Source organism: Pholis gunnellus (genome assembly GCF_910591455.1).
Source record: "Pholis gunnellus genome assembly, chromosome: 3".
Classification (NCBI taxonomy): Eukaryota; Metazoa; Chordata; class Actinopteri; order Perciformes; family Pholidae; genus Pholis; species Pholis gunnellus.
This window is the reverse complement of record NC_136529.1, coordinates 15179283-15202241: the sequence shown is the minus strand read 5'-3', so window position 1 is coordinate 15202241 and position 22959 is coordinate 15179283. Positions and strand designations below refer to the sequence as shown.

The window sequence follows — 22959 nt, the reverse complement described above, 5'->3', positions numbered from 1 at the left end:
ACTGTAAGGTACAGTGCTAGTTTGCAGTGAAACAACAAAGAGCATGCTCTTATTTCTATACTCATATTTTAGTTACATCATGTTCAAGAATGAAAAACATGTAAAAAGTCGGGGCACGATCATGTGTGTGTTGAGCCCTTTTGTGTGGATCAACTACTATGTTTCCCACTGAGCCTGACTGTGTGCCAGTTGGGTTGTCTCTGCCAAGACTGATTTGACTGTTGCGCAGTCTGATTTCAGATATTGTATTCCTTATTGCTTTCCAGTTTAGGAAGCATTTACAGGCTACCATCCAGGGAAGAATAAGATCACCATGACACGACAGTAGGTCTGTCTCTAATAGTAGGCTGAATGTGTGGCCCATAGGGATATATGGTGTGTTTAGTGGCCTTACTTGGGGGTGTTTGATACTTTTGACTACCTTAGTACTGTATTCGGTACTCTTTTATTGGCTACTCTTCTTTGTACTAGTTTATTAATCTAACTATACGTGCCCAGCAACTACGAGTGGAAAATAGCAATTTTACAAACATTACATAACTGATGTTATACAAGTCATGTTATAATGTTAAATAATACATTTAAAATGTCTATAATAATCTACATAGGATTACTGTTTTGCAGTAATCGTTGTGGATGTATAGTACCTTCTTTAAATCATTTTTGAAAAAGTTCTGGCCAAAGATCTGAGTTCCTAATATTGTTTACTGGCCTATAAAACGGCTCCACAAAGCAGAAACACCATGTCGATGCACTGAGCTGTGGCTCACTGGCCCTGTTAGGGTTAAACTCACACAGGCTGCAGCCGCTGGAGGAGCATGAGTGAAATCAGCCCCCTGCAGGATCCCGCTCACAGTCACAGGCGCCGGCCAGCGCTCACTCACACTGTGAGCAGGTAGAGGAGAGGTACCGAGAGTATTCCCGGCTATTCTTAATAGTCTACTTGTTGAATCGCTCCAGGAGGGGCTGAAAAGGGTGGACTGGACACGGCGATACACAGTTATATTTTACAACGTGTCGCCACGTAGCTCATGATGGCTCCACCAGCTCCCAGCGGAGCACCGGACACCTGCACGGACATAGCACGTTTTTACGCGTTTACACTTGAAATGCTGATTTCCGTCAATGAGATGAATCGGGATGAACGGGAGACACGTATGTATAATTATTTCTTCATTGTGTTCATGTCAGATTTCCTTTTGATAGGCTATAGCCCACTTGGTTTCACTTTGATATTGTATGCCCTGTCTCTATTTGGCGTTGCTGACCACCATTACAATATTTACTACTTTGATTTCCAGCTCATGTAGGCCAAGGAATATTCATATGTTTTCCGAAAATGCAGTTGTTTTGCATGACTATAATGTTCGCGAAATAATGTAGCTATTATATCATTTTTATATCATTATATCAACTTTAAGAACTGCTATAATTGTTTGTCAATTGAAACTCGAGTACAGACTCTCATGAGTGGATATAATGTTTTATGGGCTGTAAATCAAAGTTGATAATCGGTTTTCGTATCAGTCCATCTTAATGTGAAGTATGGTAATAATAATAACAACACATTCGCATGAGTACTTCGCGACTGCTCCGACTTTGAATCGGGATTGATCGCTGTCCCATACCGAGCTGAGGCGTTTCAGCACCACAGTCCGCGGACAGCGACAGACAGGGTCTGCAGAGTGACAGACAGGCGTTTCAGCACCGGACAGCGCTCACAAGTGGAGTCCAGTTTATCATTGGTCCGGCTCTCAACCCCCCACTGCCACCCTTGTCAGCAAGAAAAGCGGCTGTGCCTCTCAAAGCTGATTAAAATATCTATTTGGTTCTCTGATGAGTGGATAAACCACCTGACATTGCTACTGTAGGACACTGGCACTGGCTGTTCAACAGCGTTTCAATCATTTTTTTTTTTTTGTATTACAGCCACAAGAAGAAACGAGGGGGGCCCTGATGTGGTCATCTACAGGACCATGTCTTCTTAATCTGCTGGATTTTATCTTCCAGTCTTATCAAGAGACAGAGAGACTTGAGTGACTTGAGTGAAGATGATCAAAACGGAGCCTCCGTCGGCCACCTTGCTGCCACCGGATACCGTGGACATTATCCGCAACAAGACCCACACCCGGCGAGTGAGACTCAACGTCGGGGGCCTTCTCCACGAAGTCCTGTGGAGAACGCTGGATAGGCTGCCCCGCACAAGACTGGGCAAACTGAGGGACTGCAACACCCACGACTCGATCATGGAGGTATGCGACGACTACAGCCTGGATGACAGCGAGTACTTTTTCGACAGACACCCCGGCGCTTTCACCTCCATTCTGAACTTCTACCGCACCGGGAAGTTGCACATGATGGAAGAAATGTGCGCCCTCTCGTTCAGTCAAGAGCTGGACTTCTGGGGCATCGACGAGATCTACCTGGAGTCCTGCTGCCAGGCCAGGTACCACCAGAAAAAGGAGCAGATGAACGAGGAGCTGAAGAGAGAGGCCGAGAATATGGTAGAGAGGGTCGGAGAGGAGTTTACAACCACATGTTGTTCCGAGAAGAGGAAGAAGCTCTGGGACCTCTTGGAGAAACCAAGCTCATCATTTGCTGCTAAGGTAATGTCCTACACAGCCACCATGAGAGAGGATAGCATTGACATACGACCAACAGGTCTATATTAATTAAGTTTTTAATAAAGATGTATCTATCAAGAGGTGAAGGGAAGGTTGCTGGGTAGAGTTTGGTCCTAATGAAAAGGGTGTAAATTTAGAAAAGCAGTTTCAAAACGAGAAAAGAGGGAACATAAGAAATGTAGTTCAATATCCAGAGGCTCTCTGAGACTGGTTTGATCTGATGTCTGACTTTATTTAAATCCGATCCAGTGCTTTTAATCTGTCACTTTGAGCAGCTGGAGTGCATGAGAGAGGGAGAATGAGAAATAGATGTTGTACTCAGAGGTGAATGTCAAAGCTGTCAGCAAATTTTAGCCTATTCATCAGTGTGTATTGAAGAATAGTATAACTTTGGAAACTGTTACTCCACTTAAATCAATAATCGTATCTAGGTGTACTATCCTGAGAAGAAAAGGTGTTGTTTTTACTGGTGAGTTAATTAAAAGCCTTTTTTGTTGGTGAAGACATAACAGCCTTCATTGACTCCCTTTATTGGTTTCAGTCAGATAACTGTTCCTGAGACGTGTATTGCCTGCATGCTGGTCTCCTGGGGTAATTATTGAATGTTTGTTTTTCAATGGCAACACCACAGAGGATGACAAGAATGACAATGAGTGTTAGAGTGTAATCCATATCACGACTGCAAGAGACTCTCCTGCTCAGAATATATATTTTTAGACCCCCTCTTAGCTTCATTAGCCACCCCCAGTCCAGTGTTCAATCATCCAGCTCATTAACAGGCTCATAGCTCCCACTTCAGGAACAAGAGTACTTCACTTTGCTGGATCAATGATGCCATGACATGTTAATAGCATTTTAAGTGAACTGACGTGACTGGGTCAATATTCAATCACAAATGTTAAATAACTGCCCGATTGCATTTTACCACGACGATAACTCTTTGGGGAATCTGCACATTTAGAGATGTTGCTCTTTTCAGTCACTCTACATTTACCAGACAGCGTCAAGCTTTTATTTTCTGATTCAAATTAGAATATTTTCACCATGTGTCGTTGGTTTAAACTTATGTGTGCACAGAAATATGTAAGATATCATGGTCAAGTCATTACGATCGCGTTCCTGCGGAATTTATTCAGCTCATCTATCTCTGACCTTTAATTACTGAAGCCTTCATTATTTCTTAATTCTTAAATATGCAATCACATTGCTTAAGGACATGTTACATTTATGACACTCAGGGCCCCTTGGTTCTCTCATTAACCACACAGACAAACACCAGGTCCTTTGGTAATAATGCCAGCCCTGTCCCCTAAAAATGATGTCCTCATACAACAAAACATTGTGAATTACATTTGAGTGAACGTATTTTGTTGTGTATTACGTTTGCTTGTGATGTATCACGAATAAGTTTCAAATGAAACTGCGTAGTCCACGTAGGAAGGAGTTTGGGGTGGGGTGTTAGAACTGCAACAGAGAAAATACGTTTCCCCCAAAAACATAATTGAGCAGTTAGTTGTATGGGAATGCAGTTTTGTAGGCGAAAGGAATTGATTCACGTTGACTGGCAGACATCCTGGCATCAGAGGAAATCCGTGTTAAGTTAACAAGAAAGGAAAGTCTGAAAAAGGAAATGGGAAAAGAAAGTCCTTTCTGTCAAACTGTAATGTTAATACATTTTCCACACATTTATCTATGAAACAACTCCGAGCTCCAAGACAAAGAATGTAGCTGAAGCTATTCATTGTCACTTTATGTTGGTTTGGCCTCATATTTAAGATGCAAACATCTTCCAAGCTTTACCGTATCCACCTCCCTTGAAGGCTTTTGATATTGATGGGCATGATTTTTTATATAATAAGTCAAATTTGTTGATTTCGATAAAAATATGTTTTATTTCATCTAATACCTCAGGTTATTGTTGCTGATATCAAACTACCCTTTCTTAAAATTGCCTGTGGGGTTCCTCAAGGGTATACTCTGGGTCCTCTATTATTGCGAGTGTAAATCGATAACATAATTATCCATAATAATAGTAATAACTATAACTGTTATAACTATTTATAATAATTATAACTTACTTTTCTTGCTATACAAACATATAACAGTAATGAAATGCAACTCATTTAAACTTACATGTGGCCTGGTAGAAAGAAAATATAGTTTGTTTTCTTTGAAAATAGTAAAATGATTATACAATTGACTGTCATATCCTTAGTTGATTTGATGGAGTTAAAGTAATGTATACTCTCATGTTGCTTATTCATAACTTGATATGGTCTACGGTGATGGGGAGAGATTATAATTAATGTGAGAGACATAATGATGAAGATTGGCCTGTCATCAGACATCCCTATCATTCTACCTTTTTGGCCGACCTCGGAAAATGTTCTGGCATGAACTCCTATCAGCTAAACACAAACAAGTGCTGCACAGTTCAGGGCCCCAGCAACTTTTGAACAAAAGAAAGCGAAGTGACAAATAGGGCCGTTTCCTCGTGGTTTACTTTTCCCATATGAGACAGAAAACTGATTTTTAAAATGCCACATTGAAGTTAAATGACAGCCTTTAAATGCAGTCTTATTTCTGAGGCTTAATTGAAGAGTTGCATCGGTGAAATGGCTTGCTCCCAAACACACATTCTGCCTCATTTATTTTTCAGTGCTGAAATTAAATTTTAATTGCACATTAATAACGCTTGACTTAATGCCGGAGAGAGAAGGTGTGATCCAGAATATCTACAGCTCCAGATGTCACCTCATCATCAACCTTTGGGAGTTATAACCTCCCCAAAAATACACATGGGCACCAGCACTCTCTCGGACATGTCAAAAGCAGAGGTGAAGGACAGCATGTGTGCAGTATTTGATAGTCTGTCTTTCTGCTTGGGATTGTTGAGGTGTTACTGAACAGTTTTAGACACACTTGAGTCTGCATTTCCACCATGGGTCTGCCCACTAAATTATTCATCATAACAATATGGACTCCTGGAAACTCTGGGAAAACGTGCAGGTAATCATTTCATCAAAAAATGATAAGCTCTTGCAGTGTGTGCTGAATGCCCATGTTGTCATTTTTAGCGTATATCCGAGTGGGAGGAAAGGGTAAGTGGGTTGTGAGTGAAACCAGTCTATGTAACACAGCATGTCTAAGCATGCTGCTGTTGTTTAATACTCCCTGAGATGCAGCTCAGTCTTGGAAGGGATCACAGCCGCCCTATAAATCACGCTCCCAGAGGTTTGGCATCTGAAAGTGGCTGTATTTAAAGGCCAGCAGCTCGAGGTTTTCTCAATCAGCTTACTACGGCGATGGAGTCGTATACATGAACACAAACATTTTCTGCATCAGTCAGAGCCGTTTTGGTTCTTTCACGGGAGATTTCGGCCTGTTCGGTTTTGTCTGTGCTCATCTCGTTGGTTTTGAAAAGGGCGGGGCTCCGTTGAGAAAAGGAGATGCACCAATCAGGATTTAGCAAAACGTGAATCATGTGATTACAGTTTTGAGGTGGTCAGTCAACTCATCAAAATCAATCAAATCGGATGAAATATTTTAGTTACTTATTTAGTCACAAATATTCTGTTATAAGATTTCAAACCATGGTTTCGGGTGCTTTAGACATGTGTGAATTTATCCATATAAGAGAAGGCAGTTTCAAAAATGGTATGCTGCAGTATAATATCACATTACCTTTCACAGGTGACGGTCTTAATATTTGTTTAAAGAGTTGAATTACAAAATTTGAATAAATTATTACCGGATTATTCCAAGAAATATGCCTCGTAGTTTACCTCACATCTCTCGCACGGTCAAGGCATCAAGAATGTAGATCAAAATTAGCTTTTGTTTTGTGGAGTCAGTATGAATCGGTTAGAATTATATTATAACTCTTTTAACCCTTTGGTTTTGTTTTAACATTGTAGGTATGAGCAACATCTCAGAGCTTAGAAAGATGAGAAAATAAACAGTTATATTGTGTGATTTTTTTAAATTATTGATTGTATTTACATTTAATCAACGTGGAGGCTGACACAGAATAAAACAAAAAGATTCAACATGTCAAAGAGAAGCAACAGAGACAATTAAAAACACTAACAAACTAAATTGGATTGATAATCCATTCCTGGCGTTGGATGAGATGGAGGGTGCTGTGAGATATTGAAAACACAAATTACTGCGTTTCAAAATCCATATTGTAAAATAAACTCTAAAGCTCATAAATATATAGTAGTTGTTAAGTTAACTGAGCCTAATGGTAACTTACAAACAGGAAAGGAGCAAGTTCTTATTCATTTCCTGTTGAGTTTCCACTTAAAAGTCTTTTGACACTTCTGCACTCTGGGAATTTGGGTTCTTGTCTCCCAAAAGCCTTGCAGCGTTCTCTATTCCCGCTGAAGCTTTGGTCCAGAACAGGATACCGAGCTATAAAAACTGACACTTAGTTATTGCGCCTCAGCAGAAGCTGTTTGAACTAATTGCATGGAAACGTCTCAGTGAGCCAAAGACAGCCATGACTAGAGGCAGTTAACTGCACTTCTTGCCACACATCAGATATGCCTGATTGACTTCACTGCAAGCACTTTGCTTTGCTGTTTGTGAAGGGAACTCTGTGCACCCTGGCAATGGCTAGAGGGGGAAATCGATGGCAAACACCTTAAGATGTAAGGCAAGCTGGGTTGAGTGGGGGGACACACCCTGACCAGCCAATAGAGAGGGACTCAGTCATGTGACTTCCCAGAGACCACTGCCTGCTGATAGCTCTGTATGAGGCCGGAGTGCAGTCACTCGTTCTAACCTCCAGCGCTGTCTCGCAGCGTTGGGACCAGAGGAGACGCAGCAGTCACTATGATTTTATGGTCTCTGTTATTGTCAGCAGCGGCTCTGAAGCAACGGAGCTGAGAGTCTTGTCTGTGACCATGTGTTTCTGTCTCTCCTTTCCTCCCCACTGTTCTCCTATTGTATTTGTGTGTGTGTGTATTTGTGTGTGTGTGTTTATGCTAGTAGCCAGGCATGCATGCTATCCATCCGAGTGTATTTCACAAGTTGTTTTCAAGGGTTGTTGCCGGGTGACGGCAACTCTTCCATTGTGCTTGGGTGAGTTTTGAATAGCCATAAATCAAATCAATGGCAGACAGTTTCCCAGCTGCCAGACTGACTGCAGTGCAATGTATCGTCAAGTGGGCTTATACAGAGTCTCAAGGACAGTTTCACAAAAGGGTCGGAGGTAATCAGAGTCTCTCCGTCTCTTCCTTGCTCTCTTATCACCTCATCTCCCTGTTTCAGTTTTCTTCTATTGTACTCTCCTCATTATTCAAGTCCAAGTAACAGCGTTAAAGCTCTCATTATTGTATGAATTCTAAACATAGAAAGAACTCTATAAATATATTTGTTTTATTCATCTAAGTTAGAGGTTTTCAAAGGGGGGGCAGGCTCAGTGAATGGAAGTGAAAAAATATTACATTAGTTATCATAATGAGGCCCGCAGTCTCCGACTTTGAAAACTCTTGATCGCATAGAGATAATAGCTATATCATCATAACAACACTCATGGAAAATTATTTTTCTATAATTTTAAAGTCAGCTCTCAGACCGACTACATACATGGATGTACCAAAGAGTTGTATTGAGCAACAATAGTCACAGAAACAAGTAATAATAAATACACTACTTAAAGTTTGAATCCACTCAACACACAAACCATCCATATACTGTTGATGTTTTTAATGTCCATACTCTTTTTTTCACTTTGGAGTCTGTTGACACCAGTTACAGTGACAGATGTAAAAGTTGGCACGTTGAGAGGCTTTGGTTGGAACCGCAAAGTGCTTGCATGCTTTCCCATTTTTGTTTCTGCTAAGCTTTAAGTCATGATATCTATATTTTTTTGTTTTGGGGCTGCACATGAAGTTCTTCATTGTGCAGTCGCAACCAAGAAGCTCTATTCTACACTGAGAGAGACATTAGTATTGTTGATTTAAAACATGCTTTTGATGCCGCCTGAGCAGTGTGTGGGAACACATGAATAGAAATTCACCTATAAGGAAGTAACATGTCCCACCCCAGTGGTTCCTAATCGATAGAGAATATCTGCCCAACTGCAGAGAGGAGGATTACATTGTTTGTGTGTTGGTGAGAGTGTGTTCCACATCTTATTTGCTAAGCTGAAACGATTTCTCAGAGGCTTCAAAGACTCGTGTTGTAATCAGAGCTTCCACATTGCATTGGAGCCAGTTTCATATACGTTTGACAACTGGACCTTTAGATGCTTCATGCTTTCAGGAAGAGGTACGCTACTGTAGCCCCTCCATTGCCCTGCAGTTTTCATGGAGAGAGGTGATCTAGTATTAGCTTATCGCTCAAGCCAGCTGGGGCAACACAGTATGCTACACATGCACACACTGACACACACAGACTCCGACTGCATATCTCTGTTTGACAGACCTATAAAAAAATCCATGCTTTATTTTGAGCACAATGCCTTATCTGACTTTCCTTATAGTCCGCACACATTGGTGAAACAGGGTTTGACACTGACATTTAAAAAGTTTAGAGGTCAATTGCAAGGAGACGGAGACATGACTACTTTGCTGCAGAACTTCATTCATTATTCAGATGGGCCTGTCAGCGAGAGAACATCACTGAAGAAGACACAGAGTGGTGTGGGGCCGCATGGTCACCCGCAGAGGAAAACACTTTCCAGAGAGTTAGACATTAGAACCCAAAGCAATGTGCTAAAACTACTCCCTGAGCTACAGTTGCAGACCACACCAAGGTTTTCATCGCTCACTCTGCAGGCTGAGACTGAAAAGGTCAGTTTCAGCCCCCCGTACAGGAATGACAGGCATGACTGAATAATGCAATGAAATTCTGTAGTCAGTACAATGCATTTTCTGACAGCAGATTTCTTTTCTGTGGAGCCTCAATCTATGTAATCCATCTCTTAGCTTTTTGCTTTACATGACACTGCTCTCTAATGTTGCTCTTCTGGCTTTTTACCCAAACTCAAGTGCTCCATGTGCTTCACTCTCCATGTCATCAAATGCGGATAGCGGAACAAAAAGATGGCTCATGCATTTTTAATCATTTTCCTTTGTCATGTACACCTCATCCAGGGTCACTTAAGCGTCAAAGATAGTAATGAAGCACACTGTATCTGAGGAAGTTCAGAGCTTTGTCCTTTTGTTTGGCTACAGTACCAGAGCTCAACTGATTTTCCTATACTTGCATCTACCCCTTGTCTTTGCTCCTTAATCATCCTTTGGTCATGTGAGACGGTTAAAGGAGAAAGCTCAGTCTTGTTTAAGCGTAGCTGACTCTGGTTGAAGTAAAGATTGAAGTTATATTGAAGCAGTTCCCTGCCAGGAAAATTGCTTCTCTCTTGCATAGAATTTCTCCAAAAAGCTGTTTCTGAATGACTGAGCATGATTTATTCTCAGGGAAAGAAAATTAAAAAAAAATATATACTGTATTCACAGTTTCACTGTAACGGTTATGAGCATCTTTTGAATCATGGCCATCTACCGTAGGCTTCCTATTTTAAATGGGACTGGTCACATGACACTCAGGGGTAGATAAGGTTAAGCACACATATTCAAACCAGCCTCATTCTTCCTTTTAGGTCCATTAGCGTATTGTTGTGTGTGCAGAGAAGTGCTTCTTTAATAAAAGAAAGTCAAGAAAGTGTTTAAATGAAGGTAGTACCTGATTGTTTTTACAAACAACACACACAACAAAAAGTGATTCGACAAATACACCACCAGTACAAGACAGCATGTTGATGTTCAAACACCAACAGACAACATTTTCTTGGATTTAAAATGTAGCGGTGTTTGAAGTCTCTCCTCTCTACGAAGGCAGGAGGAGATCCACGTGTGAACTGCCGCTCACAGCGGCTGCCAGACTGAGCAACAGTAAGTATTACCTGAACTTGATACAGAACCCAACACCTGAAAGCTACATGGACGAACAGTCAACAACAGAGTTCAATTAACACAAGATCACCACCAGTCTCTCACTGTGGAGCAGCACGTCTGCCATGGTAGACAGGCTAAATTAAACAAAGCGTCAGGTTACAGCAATAGCATATCGCCTTGCATCGTTAGGAACGAAGCTGGTGACACATTTACTGTGCAGTAAACATTAAAGTCCAATGGGTTTATCTAAGGTCTGCACCCATTATGTGACTGAGTGAAGATGTCAGCAGGAATAGAGAGGCAGATATGTGAGAGAAATAGCTATTGTTCTCCAGACACGTCTCAATAGCTAATGCTCTTTAGCAAATAGAGTGAGAACGAAAAGCAAACAGGGAAGCTTTGTTTAAATACCGTCATCTGCTGTTCTCATTTTACATGCAGCTCACATTTAGACCGAGATGTGCGCATTCACGCGCAATAGACAAATTAGCTTTAGATACAGTTGTGTGACTGGTGCACAATTCAAAAATATTGAGTCCATCAAGCCCCCACACGGAGCTTGTGATTAATGGTTTCTGGGGAAAGCCCCTGCAAGGTTTGTAGAGATAATGCAGCTCTTGAAGTCGGGTTGGTTTGAGTGGGAGGAGAGAGGTTTCCCTGGTGATCGTTACAGATTAAGCCAGCACAGGGAGATTAGATCTTTCCTTCACTTTGTTGTGAACCTCTCACCTTTCACCTGTGTGGACCACCTGTTGCATTAGGCATGACCAGAGCAGGGAGAAACAGTCATGGGGAGTTCATGTCCATCTCTGGATCAATGTGTCCACCTACTCTCTTTAATTCATGTGCAACAGAATAACTCAAACCAAGGCAATCAATAATGACAGTCCAGTCAGGGACACTCTCGTTATAGATTTTAACCATTTATTGCAACAAATGGAATACAGTTAAGCTTGGCGATAATGGCTCCGCTCTTTGAATGCTCCCCGGATTAGCCAGCAGCTACTGAGCTAAGACTGGGAGCACCGAGCAATAACCCCCCTGGGTTTACAGGACAGAGGTACATTTTTTAAATACATTTCAACCATTTGCCAGAAGATGAACTAACAAAGAGGTGGAGGCTGGGGTGGAGGAGGCGAAGCTTCGCCAGCAGCGCGGTCTGTAACAGCGTAGATGTAGCATGAATCAGTGAGGAGGAAGCCATATTTAAATAAACCTCCTTGAAGTGAGAGTGAGCTGTGATTGGTGCGTGGCCGATTGGAAGCTATGATTCAATCGGCTGGCTGTCAGCCGGTTACAGCTGGGGCGTATAACTTCCGTGTCCTGCATGAACTTACGCTAGCTTCATAACGCATAAAAACTGAAGATAGCGTATGTTTCTCTTTACTATTTGATGAATTTTGTACGAAAAATAAGAACCCCAGCATGAATTGACAGAGGAAACTGTGACATTGTGGTCATTTAAAAAAACACTATCCACAGAGACATTGTGGTGTTTTGTTTTAATGGGGTTTTAGAAGGACAATGCAGAAGAGGTGTGCTTGTTAATATTATACAGGGTGTTGCCCAACCTAATGAGGCCCAGCCTGCGGGGAGTGATGAAGCCACCTTAGTGTGACATCTCGCACAGCTCCGCCAGAGTTTCTACTTTAGCACAGTAATGACACTCTTCTCCCAAGGGGCCTCTATAAATAAATACGCTGTCACACACGTACACACACACAGACACACATTCATGCACATAAATTGCACATTTTCCTAACCTTTCTCGTGCTTTTATTGAAACACCTTTTCTTTTTTAGTTATTTTCCTCTTCATTCTCCCCATGAAACACACACACACACACACACACACACACACACACACACACACATCTTTAAATAGATACATTGATGTTGTAATTGTGTTGATTGTGTTTGTGGCAGACTGGAACCTTTTCATTGGACTACATCAAACTGTTTGGCAGTCGTCTTATTTTCCAACAGCAGACTGTCGGATTCACAAGTATGTTTCTTTTATAAATCAGAGGAGGGTACTGCAAAGGTTTCCTTTCACACATAGGGAGACAGAAAGAGGGAGTGTGAGCGCGTGAGTGAGATAGAGAGGTTTAGTGTTGGATAGACTGGCACGTCACTGAATGTTGTGGTTTTACAGTGCACTCAGTACCCCTCAATATAGCTGTAAGTGCTGCCAGATACAGTATTTTAATATTCATTAGTAATGGTAAGCACAGAAATGTGCTAGTCCCTTTCTTGTCTAGAGTTCGATAAAGCTCACTAATTAACATGTTAAAGCTTGTTTGTACAAGTGTATGAATTAAAATGAGCTGTTTTATGTTTTTTTGTTGTAACCTGACCAATCTGAGAAGCAGTGATCAGAAACTGTTTGGAAAAGGGCAGACACTTTAAAAAATGACTTGGCAGGTGATTGGATGAACCATCTGTCCATCAAACTCGTTCTTTGCTTTTTCTTTGAAGAAAAACTTTCCAGTTCTGATATAACTGATGCCATTGCAGCATCTACCCTACCTTTTTCAGGAACCGCCATCGTGGTTTTGAACCAACAGTCGCCTCTCTGTGTCGCTGATTGGTTCTCTGATTGGTTCGGACACTGGCGGTCCAGACACAAAAGCAGCACTTCTAACCTGACCAGGTGGATTTTTGTTTTGATTGCCCTTGCTGCAGTGCAAGGTAATATTTCTTGGCCGAGGGGTGCGGCAACTTTCTCGAGTTGCCGCTCTTGGACTGGCAACTCTGACCCTGGCCAAACTAGTACCCTTTACTAATTACTGAGCTTTAGAGGTGTTGGTAGATGAATATTTGTTTTGTGTGCATTTTATCCAAGAGTACAGGGCTTGTTTGTTGTTACCTAATGCCTGCTGTAATTGGTTCCTATTGGGTGTTTCATTTGCACTTAATGGCACAGAACCAATAGACTCTGAAGAATCTCAGAAACAATTTTCCACAGAAAACCCACTGAAGTACCAAAGAGTAGACGGTAAGAGGAGGTTATAGACCTAAAGAGGCAGTGCTGCTGTGCTTACATCAACAAACTTGACTGCAGTTATTAGAAGAGAGTAGAATGAATAATAGGCTCCTCGTCAGCAAAAGAATAATAGATTCTCTACATGGCTAAAGATCCCACACTTAAAATAGAAATACACAGACAGATTACCACATGTCTGCATGATACACTGTGTTGTATAAATGTTGGTGTGCACTGTATTTACAGTACCACATACTGTATGTAGGTGTCTATATTTATCTTTCTCATCTGAGTGAGCGAGAGAGAGAGAGAGAGCTTTTCTGGGTCAACACAGTGAAGAATTGCAGCGGATTTTGCTTCTATTTAAAACTGAATTCAAGGCCATACTTTTAAAATGTTTGCTGTTATGGAGGAAGACGGTGTATTGTGTAGTCAACCGTGAATTTCATCTGTCAGGTCGCAAAGTTTACTCGTAAGTTTTGTAAAGGGACGACAGACACACTGTCAGTAGCCCGCAGAGTGATGTATGCATTTAATAAGTGAGGAAAGCAAAAGTCTTTGAAATATGTAGAATCCAGTGTGAACGCATGGGGATGTGAGAGAAGATCAAAGGCCACATCCTTGCAGCATTTGTTGCTGGTAATTATGCGAGACTCCTGTGGTGTGCTGACTGAGGAGGAACTAATGCTCATTCGTTGTAATTACATTCTGGAGTGGTGTTTCAGAGAACTGTAGACGAGCCATACGAGACGTAGGAGATCACCTTAGTGGCACATGACTCCGTCTGCCAGGATGTCACCACAGAGGTGTAGTCCCTCAGGAGCAGCTGAAAGCAGTCCACCTCCTCAGGTAGCTCACCTTAGACCGCAGGTGTTTCTTATTATGAAGAATCCCAGAAAGGTCCAAAGCATTTCTCTGAATACAAATGCTGTTCTTAGCATACCGCACTGCGTTACACTAAGAGCCAGTGTAGCTGATAGTCTGGCAGTGCAGAGTGGGTGGATTGTGTGAGTTTCAATCACTATCCCACTAATCTCCAGGCAGCAGTCCCAGGAGGCCCCGTTCTCCCCAGTCTGCTGCCAGAGCCTCAGCCTACTCGCTGCTCTCATTTCTCTCGCTCCTTCCTCCGCCTACCAGACACCGGTCACAAGCACATCACCTTACCTTTGTCTGGTGTGAGACATAGGCCACAGAGGTATACAGGCATGTAGGTCTTAACTGGGCCAAGCAGGAAAGGTGAGAAGAGGATGTGGGTCACAGGTTGAAGGTTATGAAATTATGGAAGGTTAGTGAGCATAGAGACCAGAGGTGCAAAATGACATACTGTTCGTGGTCTGTTACTCTGGTGTTGTGTTCATGCGTGCCATGTTTCCTGCTCCTGTGTGTTGAAGGTCCTGTACTCTCACCACTATATTTTGCTCCCATATAATCCTTCTCTAAAATTAGTTGATGTAGTAATGAACACCAGTGGCGCGGAGTCAGATGATACGCCTCTAAAGCTGCGGGTTTCAGCTCATAATTGTTGGAAAACCATCGCCTGGCTGCCTCATCCTGTCTGTGACATCCATCTCTCAAACAAACCACCTCAGGCAACTCCATCTCCCACGAGAACAGAAGCCGAGAGTCCATGGGTTCTGTGTAAACTGAGCAGCGCGATGTAAATTGAAAGGGTTGGTGATCTGTGGGAAACTTGACTCCCGTGTCGTTACATTAACACATTTTGTGGTTCCAGATGCAGCTCTGAGGACAGAAACACAGACTCAACTGGGACAGTTTGGAAAGTCTCACTGTGTGAGTGTGCCAAGGGCCGAGGCCGAGGAGTGAGACGATGAAGTGTTGCATTCACTGGCTGCTGGATGAATTGATGAATTGTTTAATTGACCGTTCGCTAAGCCGTGCCATCTTAATTACTATCACGCCTGTCAAGCTAGCCGGCAGCTGTTGATATTTGTTGGCTGAAATGACAACTGTTGCTGTCGGATTTTATAAGCTGTAGCTAGCTAACTAATTCAGCTAACATCAGCTCGATGAATTGGTTGAAAACGACGTCTCCAGCTGACCTTTGAATGTTTTCAGCTCATTTTACAACATGAATTGTGTAAAAGGGTCCTTAAATATGCAATCAATGGCTACATTATATTGTGCTAAAAGACTGAGACTAAGCTAATAATTCCCAGGTAAAAGAAATTATCCATAATAAGACATGGAAATGACAAAGGCTTCGAAACAGTGGTAAAACTACATGGTGGATGTGTGAGTTGTGAGCAGGGATTTTTTTTCATGTAACCTGTAACCCCACAAAACAATGTAGTTGTCCTTGGAAGTGACGCTCAGTTACTTAAAGTTGTCGGCTAAACTAGTAAGCCACACATGCCAATGATTTGCAGGTTATGTTTGAACAAAGAAACTTTGTTTCTTGGACTTTTGCTTCTGTTTTGTTTTTATTTTGGAAAGGCTGAAAAATAAGACATCATCCTCCAAATTCCACCATTACTGCAGCTCAATGAACAACGCTTCAGCATGCAGAGAAATACAAACTGTGCCAGGCACGCCGTACTGTTAATACTTACATACTGCTAAAGAAATAACTAAAATAACTCATCATTATAATAGACACTACCATGTGTTATATGTTATGTAAATAGGACTTGTAATCAACATTGACAGATATCGTCCTTTATCTTTTCCAGAGTGGTGAAGACGACAGCATGTCCAAGTAATTTTTATCTAATTTGCGACTTTATGTGATGAACTTCCTCTCGTGGTCCGCACAGTGGGTTTTGCAGCAGGGCAGAGCTTTGAGAAGATGAGAGGAGAAGGCTGCTCATTAGAGACTCTTCATAAAGCCTCTGCCCAGATCAAAATCAGTATTAGACGGAAGTCCCGGGGGCTATCCCATGGAGAACTTGGCTCTGTGGATAATGCCAACAACAGCCAAATCTGTACGGATTTGCTTTCTAATCCAAGTGTGATCTCTCGCTCTCAGTGTCTAATGCCAAGTGATTACAGAAATGCTTGCAATTCTTGTTGTGAAACATACTCCCTGTGAACATCAAGGATTTTTCACAGAGAAAGACATTTGGTCAATTGTTATATTGCATTTCTAATAGGATTTGTAAATGAAACACCTTTTTGCCTCGAACATAAATATATTACAGAGTATGAAACACTTTGCTAATAGAACAAGTCATTCATTTTATATGATGGGATCATATAAAAGGTGACAAGGATACAATCAAGAATATGTAATGGTTAAAGGTGTATCAATCAATGTACATAGCTCAAATAGGAGAGCCCAACCTGAACATTAAAGATGAAGTAATTCAGGAAGTTTGTGAACTAAGAGACGGTGCAGATGATTTTGTGTAAGTTAGATGAGAGCTGAGGTCCTGAGCACTGAAAGAGAATGATGAGCATATCGCGTGCTCAGTATGTACATTAGACAGGAAGGTTCACATTGGTTTGGGAGGGGCCTGGGGAGGAATAGGAAATAAAGATTGCTTTAATGATTTAAGAATAACCATGAAACCAGAATTAATTGCACTCAAATGGGGTGGAAGTGACCAAGGAAAGTGAAGGAGATGCATTAAGTGATTTTAACGTCAGGAAGAGAGGGAGGAGATGGCTGGTTAAAAGGCCATGAAGAAATATACTGTAGGAGTGTGTTTGTGTTTGCAGTGTCACTGAGATGTGTCTGAGTGTCAGCGACAGCTTCTCTTATACTTTTAGGAACGATAAATCAATGTCCCAAGAGGATAAGAAATGTGATTGTGCCACTTTACTGATCCCTTCTGGATTGTCTTTTCACTTGCAGCCCATATAAACGTCACAGCAACAGCAGGGCAGATACTTGTCAAAATGAAAAAAGATTGTGTCTGTAACCGACAGGACACCGTGCAGCCTCTCTTTGATGCATTAAACATTCCAGTAGTAGTAGCACGAGCAGCAGACGAGTCAGATTAGTAGATTAGCGGGAAGGATAACAGCTGCAGTATAAAAACGGCTCCTTGATTGATTTCTAATTGATTCGTAACAGGGGCTGCATGTGGCGAGGAACTGGAAGTGAGATCAGATTAGGTGAACTGAGGGTCATCTCAAATGGGCGGTAATGGAGGTGAAACTGTTGAGGAGAAGGGTCAAGAGAAGCAGAGGGAGAACGGCTAAGTGTGTTTTAATCTGTGGTCAGCGACTCCATGTATGGCAGTGATTGGCCGGGCCAGCGTGCTTGACTGTCGGACAGTTTACAGCAGGCCTGGATGGATACAGGTAGTGTGTGGAGCATCAGGCACCAGTCTGACATGTGTTTAGCAGTGAGTGTAGCTCTCCACTCGAGCTCCATACCTGGGAAACTAGAACGAGAGCACATAATTAGACATTTTAAATCATGATTTTGTCTGGCACAGTTTGATTGCACCTACCGAATTCTGACCACTTGTGTCTTTCTCTCTGCCTAATGTCTCAGCTTCAGGACCCCGATGATGGCAGCAGCATTAAACACATACTTCTACAATTAAAGGTTTTGTTCCACTTGCAAATCATGGTCACTGTCATTCTCACTTTATACAACTGGGATGTTCGGCCTTTGCAGAACGAAAGTCTTCTACAGTCGATACTCGCGCTGAATCATTCTCATTTCAACAGCAAATAATAACACAACTGCAGCTGCTAACCCATATACTGTAACCCATATTTGTTATCTCTGCATTGGCTGTATGATTTTGGCAGCAATCACCTCACTAAAAGACAGGTGTTTGGATCATTATTGTGCGTGTCAAAGTCTGAAGTGGTATATGAGCTAAAAGCAAGGGTGCCGTCCTGGAAGCTTGACACCAACACAAGCGTGAAGCTCGTTAACACTGATTATTTAGAGTTGTATAAATAAACTTTGAGGAGCTGATCTTGTTTTGTACCAGTAGTCGTAATTGCAGCTTGCTTCAGAATTGCAGTGGGACTGATCCTGCTGACACCATGAAAAACTAAATTTCCCTGAGGCACCCATGTTTATGAATACACATTTCTGTGTGTGTGTGTGTGTGTGTGTGTGTGTGTGTGTGTGTGTGTGTGTGTGTGTGTGTGTGTGTGTGTGTGTGTGTGTGTGTGTGTGTGTGTGTGTGTGTGTGTGTGTGTGCACTTGTGTGGTTTAGAGCTGCAACTAACAATATATTCTTTATCAATGAATGAGCCAATTATTTTGTAATTAATTATTAAGTCTACAAAATTTCAGAAAATAGTGAATTAAAAAGATGCTGTTGACAGTTTCCTTAGACTCAATGCGACGCCTTCAGCTGCCTTTTTGTCTGATCAACAGCCTAAAACCTCAAAACACGTCATTTATAATTGCATAAGACAAAGGAAAGTAGCAAATTCTCACATTGGTTATGTTTGACACTTCTGCTTGAAAAATGACAAACAGAATCCAATTTATTTCTGTCAGTTTACAAAACCGATTAATCGACAAATCCTTTCAGCTCTAGTGTGAATAGTCTTATTGGAATTTGTGGCAGGAGCTTGAACTTTTTCGCTACCAACTACTAAGTATTAAATTATGAGAAATTAAATCAGAGAGCTGTGCCGGCTGAGAAATGCAGGAACTTTTTTCCACTGTGTGGTTCAGCATGATCATCACATGATTGCTTGCCTCTGTTTTCTGTGTCCGTTTTTTGTGAATGCCTTACACAGCATCTGTTATGCAAATGCTAAAAAGCCTCACGTCACCATGGAAACTATCAGCTGAGCGGTATGCCACGGCAGTATCCCTTTGAGGAGATCTGCGTACACCATGTGCTGCTGTCTGCCGGTTCATATGTGTTTGTGTACTTGTACCTGGTGTAAGAGTGAAAAAATGAATGTGTGAGAGAGGAAAAAGAAGACAGAGAGGTTAAGCCTGTGTTGTCTTTCCTCCTCCATCATTACAACATGACAATTAATCCCACTGCATTCTGCATTGATGGAGCCAGCCCTGTTTTTGATCCTCAGTGTGCAAATCCTGTCATTCACGCAGATCGCACGCAGCTGCCTGCCATTGTGTACATTTGGCATATGTTGTGACAGACAGCTGTGCATGCTTTTTTTTCATTATAATCTCTGTCCACTCTTATTACAGCATGACTGAGAGGCCCGGTGGCCCAGACGTTTGCTGTAAATACCCCGTTCTTACATTTCACTGTAAACACAATGTGTTGTATAGTATGTTCCCATTCTGCCCTCATGTTCGTTTTTGCCTGCATTGAAAGGCTCCGTCACCAAAGGCAGTTATAATGAAGGTTTTATTTTTGTATCTCAGGCTTCTAAGATCAGAGTGAATGTTCATTTTTTTAAAGGTTAGGTTCCTCTAAACTGTTCTTGTTGTAAATGTCAGACTCTCAGTGTCTTTCTTATTTACTTTCTTTCTTTCTTACTTGGTCAAGTTGAAGGACAAACAACCAATTGTGTTTTATTACTCTATTTCAGACATTGATCAACATTATTAACTTTGTTTTAAGCATTTCATTAAGGTGTTTTAGAAAGTAGGTCACTTCTGAAGTTTCTTTTTCTGCCTGTTGCCTGAGGGCCCTTTAGTGCTTGCACATCCCAGCTGCATACATTATACACTATATGCTGCACTTCAAACAGCTTTCTTCTCTTGGTCTCTTTTTGCATTATGTATCTCTGACCTCGCTTTACTACTGACGATGAGCAGGTCTCAGAGTGCCTTGGCCTCCAGAGTACAGTACAGTTGGGCATAAATGAGCAGGACCGGGAGATATTTAGCGGACTGACGCTGTTGTAGGAGATATCAGGCTAGAGACATACTGTACAGACAGACACACACACACACACACACACACACACACACACACACACATGCAGAGAGCTATGGTCGTCAGTGCCCGTCAGGCAGGACGTTTTTTGATCTTCCGTTCCACTCCTACTGAATCATTTAAGAGGAATCTCAGTTCACGGTGGGTGTTTCACTTCTTCAGAATGAAAAATAGATGGTTTTATGTTACACTTCTGCATCTGTATTAAGTGTGCAAGAGGAGTATTCTAAGATGTGATTTGCATGACGTTTTCTAAAGAAACAATTTGGACAATTTCCTTTTGCCAAAAAAAAAAAGATCTGGAAAGGCTGAACCTAAAGTTGCCATGCTGTTACACTGACTTTGGGTATTTGGTGCTCAGGGCCATTTCTGTATGTGTGCATTCTGTTTTCTCATCACAGATTTTTATACAAAGCAGACGATGTTGAATGGGGCACAGTGTGGGTGTAATCTGAAGTTACGACTTACCATTTACAATCATCAGACGCTTACAGAGAAATATCTTTCTCTTCAGACAGAGAGGGAGATGACCGCCACTGGCGCCACACATGCTTTAATAGAGACGAAAAGTAATAGCGAGAGAAAAGTTGCAGAAAGAGATTCAGGTCGTACACCTATTTCTGCTGGTTCGCTTAGCATAAAAATTGGAAACATCTTCTTTGTCTCATCCTCCACGAAACACCAATGTTTTTGTAGATATAAAACAGACAGAGCAGAGCTAGCTGTTTCTGGTCTTCATGATAACCTGAACCAACTGGCTGGAGCTTCATATATCCCATACAGATCACCATACTACCCAAAATGTCCCTTTTTTGTCTTTGTTTGAGCTCAATGTAGGCAGACTAGCCATCTCTCCCTGTTTGAAGACTTATGATAACTATGCTGAGCTAAGCTCCTCGCTGGAATTTCATGCTTAATGGATATACGAGAGCACTGTTGGTCTTCTCATCTACCTCTTGGCAAGAAAGCGAAAAAGCATATTTGCTAACATGTCAAACTATTCCTCTACCATACGGTACAGTACCGTATAATGCGTTTACACCTGATCATCAGCCTTATCAGTCTTAAATGTCATCAAATGTCTCGCACTGAAACTGTAGTGTGAAGCCGATATGGTATCATATAGGAGTATGTGCAGCGACCAGGCCTCTCCGGTTTCAGGTGGTGTTCACTGTACGCAGCAGGTAAGTCTCTCCACTCAGTGCTGACACCCAATCATGTCACAGGAACCAATTGTTATCTGCTTTTAATGGTAAACACAGAACAGCGGCAGGTCACCGGAGACAGGAAATTTAGTGAGCATTACTTAGCTGTCAGCAGACACCAGCTCAGTTCAGGCATCTTATCGGCCTCTGTGTTGACTCATATCAAGCTTCAGGTTGGAAATCCTCCCGTATCATATAATGAGGCTTTTGCACTCTGTAGCCACAGAGATATGGCGGGCGAGTAAACAGCAGAGCTTGACGGCAGGAAAAACATATTGCTCTTCATCAGAATGGTGTAATGATGTGTACTTTCTGTGCTTTCACTGGAACTTACTCAATCATTTGCTTTTATTCATTCATTCTTCCTGAGAAATCACTTTCTCTCTGAGACGTCATGAATTTCCTGGTCTGATGTAGTCTCCTTACCTCGGTTTGAATCCCGGTCATAATCTGCATTAAAGATCGTTTTATGGCCACTGCTTCTCTTTAAGCGGCCTGTCTGTCCCCTGATGTTGATTAGTTGCTCTAATTGCAATTAAACCCAATTTGACGAGACTGATTGACATATTAATTACGCCGCGGTAACCCGGCAGCTTCCTCTACTGGTACTCATCCTGTTGTGTAATGACCACACCAACACGTCCGTAATAAAAGATGAAAAATAAAACAATGATTTTGATGTGCACTATGCTGCCAAATGGTCCATTTTCACAGAGTTGGTGGTGATTCAGCATGATATATTCTGTTCTCTTTTTTTTTTTGTGCACTCGCCTGCCAACACTGCTGCCTTGTTTCAGAGTGAGAAAAGACCATAGCAACTAGAGACAGCTGGAGCTCCAGCCTGCACAAAACAAGTATCGAGAACAAAGACAGATTTTGAGTACTTGTCATTTTCAGCTGAGTGTGATGCGTCTTTGCTGAGTGGAGATGTGATTGCGCTGCGAGCCATGAGTCTTTCGGGTGTGCTGCATTTCAGGCCCACACAAAAACACCCACTGTATACCAGCATTGTAGATGTCGGGATCACAGATGCCATACTTATTCCATTAGTAGGGCTCAGCTGTGCAGGCTGTGTGTTATTTTTCTGCAGCCTGGAGGAGACTCCCCAGCCTAATGTTCCCACAGTTTAAATAGACAGACCGGCACATGCTGTGAAGAAGACCTCAGAGTCAGCAGAGAGTCCAGAGGGGGACGGCTCACATTCATTAATAAAGGTTCGTCACAATTCACCTCATCTAAAACATTGTTGATGGGATGGAAACAAATTTGCTCTTGCGTGTGAAGCATTTAGTGGTAAACCCAGTCAATAAAAATGTAATGCATTTTATTAAAAAGTATATATTTAATATGCCACAAATGTACACAAGCCAAGTTCACAATGCTACAAATACATTTTCAAACAAGTCCCAAAAAAACAACAACCTTCAAGTCAACAAAA

General features: G+C 41.8%; 1 protein-coding gene across 1 annotated transcript in view; it reads left to right on the top strand.

Annotated features, from left to right (window-relative positions):
• Window positions 1–2051: 2051 nt before the first annotated feature.
• Window positions 2052–22959, top strand: part of LOC306715849 (potassium voltage-gated channel subfamily B member 1-like) — a gene marked incomplete at both ends in the record, with an annotated part of 29366 nt that continues 8458 nt past the window's right edge. The window contains one exon of the mRNA XM_079186328.1: window positions 2052–2606. Coding sequence (XP_079042454.1) covers window positions 2052–2606 — 555 coding nt within the window. The remainder of the gene's footprint in view (window positions 2607–22959) is intronic.